The 13,249-nt window shown below is 44.1% G+C and overlaps 1 protein-coding gene across 4 annotated transcripts in view; it reads right to left on the bottom strand.

Moving 5' to 3' along the window:
• The window catches only part of LOC140118723 (arf-GAP with SH3 domain, ANK repeat and PH domain-containing protein 3-like), a 92,965-nt gene extending 91,793 nt beyond the window's left edge, over nt 1–1,172 (bottom strand). The window contains exon 1 of one of the 4 annotated variants that reach the window (XM_072136976.1): nt 711–1,172. In XM_072136976.1, coding sequence (XP_071993077.1) covers nt 711–836 — 126 coding nt within the window. In that variant the 5' untranslated portion in view covers nt 837–1,172. The remainder of the gene's footprint in view (nt 1–710) is intronic. The other 3 variants (XM_072136977.1, XM_072136973.1, XM_072136975.1) reach the window with 3 other exon arrangements.
• Nucleotides 1,173–13,249: the final 12,077 nt, after the last annotated feature.

The following is a 13,249-nucleotide window of genomic DNA, read 5'->3' on the forward strand; positions in this document are numbered from 1 at the left end:
ATTCCTGGAATACCCCTTTAACTGCTGTACACACCAGTAAGATTGCAGCTCAACAATTACTGAGGCTGCGTTCATACGTGTCGTTGAACGAATGCGTTTCAAAATGCAATGGATCAGCTGAAGAGAGATTTCCCTAATTAAATGGCTGTTAACATATGCGTTTAGAAAAACGGAACCGCTGCGATTTTTAAAAGTCCTTTAATTAGATTAAGTCTCTCTTCAGCTGATCCATTGCGCTTTGAAACACATGCGTTCAACGACACGTGAATGCACCCTGAGTCTTAAGACCCTAACTTTTACATTTGGGGTCATTTGATTATCTTTTCTCCTCACAGGCAGCAGTGAAAAAATTGTGTCAACTTCTAACAATTGATGGCACTTGGTGTCTGAAACGCCCCATTTCCATTACAGATTCACTACTATGACAGTGTACAAAGGGTCTGAAGGCAGATGTTGTTCCTCAGCACCTCAGGCACGGAGAGGTATGTAAGGAGCTGTATGAGGTGGACTGGCTAGGAACTGTTGTAGCCAATGGCATGCGGAAATAGGCCCCTTTCATCTCTGTCACCTCATCCTAACCGAACACACCCTCCTCAACCACAAGGTGTGACACAAGAAGAAGACACCACGACCAAAACAAAGAAGAGCAATAAAAGCTCTGCAGGAAAATGGCGACAAACATAGCAAATATAGGACAATGCGGGGCTCACCTCCTCCAGGGCACTCACTCCCTGCCGGCACTTGTGCACTCTGGCCAGGACACCGGGCAGAGGTCCGTGGAGATGCTCTGCAGAGACCTCCTGGAATAGCGACATCGGGGTAGAGTCCGGCATCATGGCTCGTGCAGGGCTGCCGTGTTCTTATTACATGATGCCGCTACATACCTCGCACCTTCTTACGGACTCATGAGCTTACATCCAAGAACTATGCCGCCTTGTAGATTTCACTTTCCTTATGTGGGAGGCTTCTTCCTATAATCCAGATTAGGTGCTGCTACTCTCCCTGGGTGGAGATTAGGTGCGCACCCATCAAAAGTATTGTATTGCAGAGTTACTTCATAGGAGAGGGGTCTCTATTCTCCCCTTCCCAACTTCTCCCCCCTCCTCTGTCTCTCCTTCCCTCCTCTCCTCGGGCCTATCCCAGTCATGTGACTCTCGGTCTAAGGAGCAGAGTCTCAGCATGTTTTCTTCTGTACGTGTATCCTCCACAAGTATGTGACCTGTAGTGTGCGCTCACCTGATCCAGGTGACTGGGACACCAGAGAACAAAGGTGCCGCAAGTTCCTCTAGGATCATTCACTATTTATGAAATTAATACACTTCTATTAACCCTTACCCTAAGCCCTTTTTCATTTTAGTGTTTTTTTTTTTACTCCCCGCATTGCTAGTTAATATTCAATATGCAATTGGTGCTACCTTACATGTGTATGTTACTGTATATTTATTTTTATATGTATTCTAAGGAAGAAGGGGGGGGGGGGGTGATTTAAACGTTTCCTATTTACATTTATTTTGAAAGGACACCTACCACTACGGATCTACCTATTAAGGACGACCCTTTTAGGGCTAATCAATTACTCCCCTCAACCTTTTCTAATCTTTAATCAGGGTAATATGCAAATTTTCTAAAGAGGCTACTGGGGCGTGGAGTAGCCGGAGCTGAGGCTACATGGAGCGGCTACTCCACGTCCCAGTAGCCTCTTTAGAAAATTTGCATATCACCCTGATTAAAGATTAGAAAAGATTGAGGGGAGTAAAGGATTAGCCCTAAAAAGGACCTATCCTTACATATGTTAGATGCACCTACCACCGGATCTACCTTAATAGGGGGGGGGCAGTGTTCAGCCATCCAAGATGGTGGCACTCACCAGCAGCTCTGTTGGGTGCTGTGGTCGGGCAGCGATCAGTGCTAGCATTGGTCACACCAGTTACTGGCTGGCTGTCTTATACAGCCGAGACCCACTTTGTATGGAGAGAGCTTAGCCTGTAAGCGCTCTCCAAACAACCCCCCTTCTCCCCCCCGTATTAGTACATCCTGGTGCAAGAAGGGGTTATTATCTATTATGTCAAAAAAGGAATCTACAACTTTTTTGTTTAATTTCGAATCATGGAGAGCATGGAATGGTGTCTTGTGTGGATACTTTCTCCATTAGGTCTTGTGGCCATATTTTTTTGTCTGGGATGGTGGGTAGGCAAGGGGAGGCATCTACCTAGGGTGCAACCATACCACCCAGATTGGGAGCATGATTCTGCCCTGGGCTCCTACTATCCAAATAGGAGTTAACTGTATATAGCTGAGTAGGAGAGCAGCTTACCCTTTGTCCTATAGTAAAGAAGTAAAGAAGCAGGACTGATGCCCAATCACTGTTAGCCTTTTCTTCGCTTCTCCTCTGGCATTCGGCACCCTTGGCAGGGCTATGAGTGATGATGTCTGCTGCTCCAGGAAAGATCACAACTGCAGTAGGCTCCTTACCAGATTAATAACAGGGACCCCCAGTAATAAACTGGGGAACACATGATGTCACAGCCTCTCCTTTAGCAGAGCATCCCCATCTTCCAAAAACCCAAGGCTGTCTCCTTTTAACCTATTCATTAAAATGTGCTAATGAGGAAGAAAATACTGTAGTATGGCAGTATATGGTAGGATCGATCAGACATCCTAGGGTTAAAATACCCTAGGGCAGTGATGGCGAACCTTTTGGAGACAGAGTTCCCAAACTACAACCAATATCCATTTACAAGTCACAAAGTGCCAGCATGACAATTTTAGTAGTAACTTATTGTATCACAGGTTTCAATCGTATTGGCAGCCTGAGTTACCAATACCATAGAAAGATGGAGAAATTTGGATTGTAGCTTCCCTCCAGGGTTTTCTGAAGAGAAAGAATCAGGAGACCCGGAGCAGGAGCTCCAGCGATAATCCATCTCTGTCCATACCTTCACGCTCCTCCTGTATTTGGGGCAGCCAAGGATATTGCATTAAAATGCCGCTGACCATGGCACATCCTTGAATGTCTTGGACCACAGGAGGAAGTCTGGCAAACTCTCTGTTGGTATGAAGGACTGGGTGCCCACAAAAAGGGCTCTGAGTGCCACCTCTGGCACCCGTGCCATAGGTCCGCCACCACTGCCCTAGGGAGTCTAAAAAAATAGTAAAAATAAAAAAAAAAGTTTAAATTTAAAAAATTATAATAAAAAAACCTAAAAATTTAAATCACCCCCCTTTTCCTAGAAGTCATATAAATATAAACAAACAGTAAAAATCATAAACACATTAGGTATCGCTGCGTCCGAAAATGCCCGATCTATCAAATTATAATAACTTTTTTTCCTCGTAAAGGAAAATAGCGCCTAGAGCAAAAAATGGCAGTTTTTGCCATTTTGAAAAACATTAAAAATTCAATTAAAAGTGATCAAACAGTCGTACTGTTCTAAAAATGATAACATTGAAACCGTAATCAAAAGTCAGAAAAAATGACACTACCCACAGCTCCATACACCAAAGTATGAAAAAGTTATTTTTAACTATTAACTGTTAAATGTTAATATAAACTTTTTGTAAAGGAGGTTTTAATTTTTGTAAATGTATGAAAACGTTACAAATGTTCACCAGTTGCAACTAGCCCGTGGTGGCAGCCAAGGTAGCAATGCAGGAGACAGTTCGAACCCGGGGTGACAGCGGGAGAACAGCGCAGTAAGGAACAGAAGGACTCACGTCAGGAACCTGGAGCTCGCATACGGAACAGGAACGCAGGAACGGACTGGCACACAGGACAGGAACGCAGGATCACGGGAACACAGGAGGAGTACTGGAAAGCAGGATACACAGGAACGCTGGAGACACAGGAACACTGGAGACACAGGAGGGCTTTCTCTTCATAAAAATGGCTTGAAGATCCGGTGGGGAATGATGGGAGCCACTGGATTAAATGCAGACCCGGAAGTGTCCAGCAGCAATCACCTTTAAATCTCAGAGTAACGCCGCGCGCGCCTAGCTAGGTACGCTTGCGGGGCTTAGTCCAGCAGCAGGAACGTTGATTAGTAAGTCCGGGGGAGTTGGGCTGCCGCCGCAGAGAGGGGCACAGGTGCACCACATGGATCATGGAAGTGCCTGTGACACCGTCACATAGCTATTTACGTGTAAAAATAAAAATATTATAGATTTTTGAAGGTGGGGAATGAAAAATGGAAATAAAAAAACAAAAAAGCACCAGGTCGTTAAGGGGTTAATGCTGAGTTTTTCAGCTCCACTTTATTAATATAGCGTTCAGTAGCCCTCACTTATTAACTAATGCAGAGTTTAGCAGCTACCCTTAATATTGTTCAGCAGCCCCCACTTATTAACCCCTTAACGACTTGGCCTTTTTTAGTTTTTTCACTTCCATTTTTCACTCACCAACTTCAATAATCTATAACTTTTTTATTTTTCCACATAAAGAGCTGTGTTATGGCTTATTTTCTGCGTAACAAATTGCACTTCATAGTGACGGTATTTAATATTCTATGGCGTGTACTGGGAAGCGGGAAATAAATTCCAAATGCAGTGAAAATGGTGAAAAACCATATTTGTGACGTTTTCTTGTGGGCTTGGATTTTACAGCTTTCACTCTGCGTCCCAAATGACATGTCTACTTTATTCTTTGGGTCGGTACGATCATGTGGATACCAAATTTGTATAGGTTTTATAATGTTTTCATACATTTAAAAAAATGAAAACCTCCTGTACAAAATATTTTTTTTTTATTTTGCAATCTTCTGGGGCCAATAACTTTTTCATACTTTGGTGTACGGAGCTGTGGATAGTGTCATTTTTTGAGAATTTTGATGGCGTTTTCATTACTATAATTTTTTTGTATTTTTCAAAATGGCAAAAAAATGCCATTTTCGACTTTGGACGCTATTTTCCGTTACGGGGTTAAACGTAGTGAAAAAACATTATCATATTTTGATAGATCGGGCATTTTCGGACGCGGCGATACCTAATGTGTTTATGATTTTACTGTTTATTTATTTTTATATCAGTTCTAGGGAAAGGGGGGTGATTTGAATTTTTAGGTTTTTTTATTATAATTTTTTTTTTTAAACTTTGTTTTATTTTTACTTTTACTATTTTTCACACTCCCTAGGGTACTCTAACCCTAGGTAGTCTGATCGATCCTATCATATACTGCCATACTACAGTATGGCAGTATATGTGGATTTTACTCCCCATGCATTACAATGTGCAATTAGCACATTGTAATGCATGGGTTAAAACGAAGTAGCCTCGGGTATTCGGAACACCCGAGGTTACCATGGCGACGGATCGCCGCTCCCCGTGACGTCATCGGGGAGCAGTGATCCACGACAAGATGGCGGCGCCCATGCGGCGCCATCTCTTTGAAGCCGCCGGCAGCATTGCCGGCGGTGATCGAGGTGAAAGCACCCTATCGCGGGTGCTAGCACCGATCGCGGGTGTTACCGGCAAGCCTTTGCTGCAATATGCAGCAAAGACTTAGGCCGGCGCCACACAGGGCGCTTTGTCTGCGCTTGCGAGGGCTCGGCGTCGCGTCGGGAAGGGGTTAATATAGTGTTCTACAGTCGCCATTAATTAACTAATGCAGACTTCAGCAGCCCCAACTAGTTAGAGTGCAGCCCTATTATTATTATTATGATAGTACTTAACAGCCCTACTAATGAATACAAAGTTCAGCATCTCCCATTAATATATGGTTCATCAGCCCTCTCTGCTTATTAATATAATGTTTAGCAGCCTTCTCCTTATTAGTATATTATTCAGCAGCCTCTTATCCCCCCTTATTCATATAGTATTTAGCAGCAGCCTTCCCTTATTAATACAGTGTTTAGCGGCCTCCTCTCGCCCTTATTAATATAGTGTTCAGCAGCCCTTATTATTGTATATGTGATGAACAAGATGTTCATTAAGTCATCCATATCCCTTATTTCCCCCATCCGAAGCTTAACTAGCCTAATTGAGCTAGCTAGAGTGTTGTATAACACTACAAAGGCTGCAGAGGAACTCTGGGTCTGTAGGGGGTAGCTATTAACTAAGACCTTTGCAGCCACAGTGTCTCCAAAAGGTTTGAGCACATTTTACCCCATTTTCAAACAAAAGACAATGGGGCTCATTGACTAAGGTTTCGAACTCCACATTTTCGACATTTTCGATTTGCTTGAGGGGGCTTGAGTAGCAAGTTTTAATAGCAGGGTACACTATGCCAGTGTAAAACTGAATCTCAAATAATATAGGAGGCATAAAATAGAGCAGTATTGTGTGGTGTGAATGCAATTCTTCGGGTGTATGAGACATTTGGGTTTAATGACTGAGACAGGGTAGTTGGGGTATCAATTTCCACCATCTTCACAATCTATACAGTGGAATAATACTGGTCCATATCACTTGGATCCTAAGTAGGGATACAGTGTAATAATAAGAATATCCATTTAACAACCCACTTGGATAATATGGTGGATAAACCCTATTGATCTGACCAGGGAGTGTGAACTGCACTCTCCTGGACCTACTTACCTGGACAGCCTAAATATATATACCCCACGAAAAAGTCTCACCTGATACAAAAAATCCACACCCACTACTGAAGTCTGCCCCATTAATGCATATGTGATACATATCATACCTAGGCTGGCAAATTCGGTAACCAGCACTGGGACACTTATACACGTGGCATTGATGCAACCCTGTGTTTTAGTCATAAATTTTTGTTCATTGTATATTTAAATTGATATGAATAAAGGTTAAGTTTTATTCCTTGGTTATGGTGCCTTAGGGCTAATGAACCCCCTCTGTTTACCTGTAGCACCACCTTTCACTGTTTGCATACAGCAGCCTGTGGTGATGTCACAACCATAGCAATGCGCCTGCTACAGTCGGAAATCCTGCTGTGGCCGTCACGCAGCTGTGGTTGTTTCACTTCCACAGGCTGGTGTATGCAAACATACAAGAGTATAGAAGAAGAGTATGGCCAAATAACTTGAAAATGCTGGGTAACAAAATCTGTAACAGACCCTCTTACTATAATTAATCATTTATAGTACAGTACTTTTTTTCTTTTGAAAGGAGAGACATCTTATGAAACCCCTAAAATCCATTGGTATGACAGCACCATCTACAGTCCTTCAAGTTATATCCCTGATTATATTCATAATTTGCTAAAATAGGAATTTTATATTTCCGGATAGAGGATATTACTTTTACATTTATTAATAATTAGCTGTAGCTCCCAGTGTTGCCTGGCATAGTAAATAACGGCTCTTAGCTGTAATTTGTTTTTTATATGTATTTATCTCTCCTGTTGTCTCTGTGACTGTTTCTGTTTCTGTCTCTGAATGTATCTGAATGTCTGTGTCTATCTGTCTCTGACTGTCTCTGTCTCTGATTGTCTCCCTCTTCCTCTGTCTGGAAGTATTAGTAACTGTACTAACCGAAATGGCCTTATTGCACATGTCATCTTGTGATGATTGTCATGTGTGTACACAGTGAAATACTGTATTTGTCACTGACTGTCACCTTCTCTATGGGAAGATGTATGAGAGCAGAACTGTTCTAGTTGCCCATGGTAATCAATCAGAGCTCATGTTTCATTTTCCCACAACTGTTTGTAAAATTACATCTGATCTCTTATTGGTTTCCATGGGTAACTGAAACAGTTTTACCACAGACATTTCTGATAAATCTCCCCCTATCTCTGTATCCTTATCCATTTTACCTCACACATAAGCTGTCTTATACTCATTGCCTATAGCAACCAATCAAAGCTCAGAGCTCATATTAATGACCGTGGCAAAATAGCAACCAATCACGGCTCAGCTTCTGCTACAGTAGCAGCAGACAATGGCTCCTGTATATGGTGGTTTATAAGTGTATTTTGGAAAACACAGGGTGAAAATTTTGGTTCACAGTGGCGGCATACATACACAAACACACACATAAACTCAGCTTTACATGTTAGATCATTTAGAATTGTGTTTAAAGGTGGTGGCACACATGGCGTTTTGTCTGCGTTTGCGATCGGGAACGAGCCGCCGGTGTTTTGCATTAAATTAACGCAAAACACCGGCGGCTCGTTCCCGATCGCAGGCGTTACCATAGAAACGCAGATGCGATGGGCCACGGGCCGCCCCAGAGGGTGCACATGTGCCACCACCCTTAATAATAAAAATCAATCTTTATTTATGCACACCATCATAACCCACAGTGATTTACTGATCATGCACTTAAGACTATTTAAAGCAGTAAGTGGGGCGTACCACCACCTGGGGTGCCAGTGTGATGGGGGCGCTATTTAGCAAATCACAGCAGCTCTGCACATTCTATGAACTGGTAAGTGGGAGGACTGTGAAAGTGCTGTGTCCTGCACTGATACTCTTACATACTCTTATCATCTAAACACGGACAAAGGAGAGAAAGAGGCATCCACAGCAAGTACAGCCACAGCCAATTGAACAATTCAGAGTTTTAAGGTGCCCTTAGGCTTAGTGTCCCTTTGCCCCTGTGAGAGGCAGTAGGTTATGCGTTGAAACCTCCCCATCACCTCTACCCTTGGAGCTGCAGTGAAACCTGATGCAACAGCTGAGGAATAGGGGAGGAAAATAGAGTGGAGACTGCTTTGTATGATGCCAGGATTTAAAGCTGCAGACACCACAGGGTTTGTGATGACATGTATGGATGTGTATTAAATACATATAATGAGTGTATTGCATGTGTGATGATGGGCTAAATGAAGGTGTCTGCTTGTACAGAACAGAACAAAAGTTTGGACACACCTTCTCACTCAAATTGTTTTCTGTATTTTCATGACTATAAATATTGTAGATTCACACTGAAGGCATCAAAACTATGAATTAACACTTGTTTAATTATATACTTAACAAATGGTGTGAAACAACTAAAAATATGTCTCATATTCTAGGTTCTTCAAAGTAGCCACCTTTTGCTTTGATTACTGGTTTGCACACTCTTGATGAGCTTCAAGAGGTAGTCATCAGAAAAGGTTTTCACATCACAGATGTGCCCTGTCAGGTTTAATAAGTGGGATTTCTTGCCTAAGGGTGAAGACACACATGGCGTTTTTGGGCCGTTTTTACTAAGTGCGTTTTCAGATCGTTAAAAAACACATCCGTTTTTTAAAAAAGCATGCGTTTTTGTCAGTTTTTCTGAAATTGCGCAATTAAAAACAGACATAAACGCATGCGTTTTTAAAAAACAGATGCGTTTTTAACGATCTGAAAACGCACTTAGTAAAAACGGCCCAAAAACGCCATGTGTGTCTTCACCCTCAGGCCGGTCACACGTACCGCTAGGCGTCAGTACATAATGCACCACTAGCGCAAGGGGGGTGCTCCTCGGCCCGAACGCACATGTGTTTCCAGGGAAATGCATGCAATTGATAAGCCGATCGAACGCGATCCTCTGGAAATGTCCGTTCGGGCCGAGGACCGCCCCCTGTGCGCTAGCATCGCATTATGAATGGATGCCTAGGGGTACGTGTGACCACAGCCTTATAAATGGGGTTGGAACCATCAGTTGTGTTGTGCAGAAGTCAGGTGGATACGTGTCACGTGGTATCCACCAGACCAGACGTGAGCCGCGCGGGGCAGCTCTTAAAGATTTAAAGGGCCAGCGCACCGCTGATTGGCCCTGGCCGCTTCCAGGTTTTCCATATAAGCTGGCTGCTCCCATCAACCCCCGCCCGATCTTTGAGCTTCATGCCATTGAGAAAGCTTCACGAGAGTATTCCCTGTGTTCCTGTTCTGACCTTCCTCTGTGACCCCGGGCCTGACCCTGACTCTGCCCCTCTGCCTTGAACATCTGCCTGCTTCTGACCACGAGATTGCCTGCTGTTTCTGTACCTTGACATTGGCTGCCACCGCAGGCTAGTCTCACCTGTGGAACGACCTGGTGGCACTGCACCGCAGCAAGACCAACCTGCTTTGCCGCGGGCTCTGGTGAAGATGGGGTGCGACTTAGATTCTGGTCCCAAGTGTTGGATAGTATTATCGTCCACGGTCGTCCAGGGGGTTCACTGACCCCGAGCCTTGACACACAACTTATAGTCCTACTGAATAGACTGTTAGAATTTATATTATGGCTAGAAAAAAGCAGTTAAGTACAGAAAAACAAGAGGCCATCATTACTTTAAGAAATGAAGATCAGTCCGAAATAAAATTGGGAAAACTTTGAAAGTGTCCCCAAGTGCAGTTACAAAAACCATCAAGTGCTACAAAGAAACTGGCTCACATAAGGACCGCCCCAGGAAAGGAAGACCAAGAGTCACCTCTGCTGCAAAGGATAAGTTCATCCGGGTCACCAGCCTCAGAAATCGCAAGTAACAGCAGCTCAGATCAGACACCAGGACAATGCCACACAGAGTTCTAGCAGCAGACACATCTCTACACCAACTGCTAGGAGGAGACTGTGTGCAGCAGCCTCCATGGTAAAATAGCTGCTAGGAAACCACTGCTAAGGACAGGCAACAAACAGAAGAGATTGTTTGGGCTAAAAAACACAAGGAATGGACATCAGACCAGTGGAAATCTGTGCTTTGGTGTGATGAGTCCAAATTTGAGATCTTTGGATCCAACCACCGTGTCTTTGTGCAATGCAAAAAGGTGAACAAATGGACTCTACTTGCCTGGTTCCCACTCACTGTGAAGCATGGAGGAGGAGAAATGATATTGTGGCGCTTCTTTGCTGGTGACACTTTTGGGAATTTATTCAAAACTGAAGGTATAATGAACCAGCATGGCTACCACAGCATCTTGCATCGGAATGCTATTCCACCCGGTTTGCGTTTAGTTGGACCATCATTTATTTTTCAACAGGCCATTGATTCTAATCACACCTCCAGGCTGTGTAAGGGCTATTTGACCTTCATGTCTGGCCTCCACAGTCACCAGACATGAAGCTAATCGAGATGGTTTGGGGTGAGCTGGACCGCAGAGTGATGGCCAACAAGTGCTAAGCATCTCTTGGAACTCCTTCAAGACTGTTGGAAGACCATTGAAGCTCATCAAGAGAATGGCAAGAGTGTGCAAAACAGTAATCAAAGCAAAAGGTGGCTACTTTGAAGAACCTAGAATATAAGGCATATTTTCAGTTGTTTCACACTTTGTTGTTAAGCATGTCATTTCACATGTGGTAGTTCATAGTTTTGATGCCTTCGGTGTGAATCTACAATTTTTATAGTTATGAAAATACAGAAAACTATTTGAATGAGAAGGGGTGTCCAAACTTTTGGTCTATACTGTATATATGACTGCCTGTATGTGTGGATGCCTGCTGGTTTATAGAACTCAAAATCACCTCTAAATGTATGTGACAAGGAGACAGGATTCCCCCATTGACATGTGTAGGAACATTACAGGGTCAAGTATTTATATTTGTTTATATTTATGGTTTTGTATGTTCATGCATATGTTTGATCTTGTAAATGTATTGAGTATGTGATGTATTTGTGTAAAGTACTTATAGGAACATTATTCATTAGAGTAGTATATACAGGTAGTCCCCGGGTTACATACAAGATTTGTTCTTTAGGTATATACTTAAGTTGAATTTGTATGTCGGAACTGCTATATTTTATAATTGTAACACCGGACAATTTTTTTTTGCCCCGATGACAATTGGATTTTCAAAATTTTGTGCTCTCGAGGGAACAAGGATTATCAATAAAACTTCATTACAGACACCTTACAGCTGATCATTGTAGGCTAGGGCTTGTGGCACAATTTGAAATTTAAATCCTGCGCTCAGTCCGAATCAGACGGACCAACCGACGGCACACCCCTAATTTGTGTCGCATGGAAGCCAGCGCAACTGCGTCACAAAAAGGGTTGCATGCGCCACAATCCCAGCACACACACTTATTGAATACCTGTGCAAGCCATTTTATCCTCTAAATTGGTGCACAGTCTGACAAAAGTGAGTGTGAGACCCTTAGTAAAGGTAAAGGTTTTGCAGGCTGTCATTGGTTAGCAGCCCAAAACAGGCTAGACTGAGCAAATTTATAAATAAAGACTCTGTCTGGAGTTTTGGATCTTTTGTTCTGACTCTCTGGGGCATATTTATCATACGCTGTGCGTCAGCGTGGGAACAGTAACGCCCAGCGACGGCCCACTCTCGGCCGGCCGCGCCCCGCCCCCCTTTCACGATCCTTCACGCCCCACTGGGGGAAGGTGGCAGATTGGGGCAAATAATCGCAAGCACTAGCAAGCTAAGCACTGGTGTGGCACAGAGGTCCTGATAATTATGCCCCTCTGTCTCTGTTCTCAGGGGCTGTGAACTACACACTGCTGGCTGTCGTGCTGTCAGCAGTGGCAGCCAAGGTTGAGGTACAGAAACGGTAGGCAATCTAGTAGTCGGGGACAGGCAGGAGGTCAGGACAGGCAGCACAGGATCGGAGTCAGAGTCGTCGCAACAGGTCAGGGCAGGTGGCAGTCAGAAACAGAACCAGGGTCACAACGGAAATACTCAGAAACAGCGCAAGGCATCAAAACAGCTTTCTCCAAGGCTCAAGGCACAAAGATCCGGCAGGGTATGATGGGAGAGGCAGATTTAAATAGCCTTATGGGAAAATGGCCAGCGCTCTTTAAACTTTCTGAGGCTGTCCCTAGGAAACGGGGACGCATGTACATGGAGTGAGGCCAGGACTCGGGAGCGTATGTGGCGCTGCGCCTGCGAAGAGGGAGGGGCACAGGTGAGCCCGCGACCCGCGATATGGGTCACAGGACCACGCGTGACAGGAGTTCTCTTTGGAGTTTACAACATCTCCAGTCGCTGTGTGATTTTTTGGCCTGTCGCTACCATCACAGACCTTCCTTTTGGTATCTGCCAGGGATTACACCAGGATTGATCCAGCGGTGACTTTTACCATCACATGGTCTCCCTTCTTTTTGCTTCACCTTGCCGGCCTTGATGGGTGTGGATGAGGCACAAAGGAGAAGGTAGCAGTCCTGCTGTTGTTTTTTTCCCTCCTACGGCCCCCTTCGTATTGATGTGCCCTCCTGGATGAGCTGCACTAGCTGAGCGCTACTGTGGGTTGTAGACACTGCTCCATGCACAATGCGTATTATATCAGACCCTGTGTATTATATAAGTCCTGCCCACACTGTGCTGGATACATCAGGAGGTCCTTGCATAGATTTTTGTTATTACTACCAGGCAAGCCCCCTTCACACCTCTCCACGCCCACTTAGTGTTTTCCAAGAACTGACTATTTCAGGGCTCATAC

Source organism: Engystomops pustulosus, chromosome 2 (assembly GCF_040894005.1).
Source record: "Engystomops pustulosus chromosome 2, aEngPut4.maternal, whole genome shotgun sequence".
NCBI classification, from domain to species: Eukaryota; Metazoa; Chordata; class Amphibia; order Anura; family Leptodactylidae; genus Engystomops; species Engystomops pustulosus.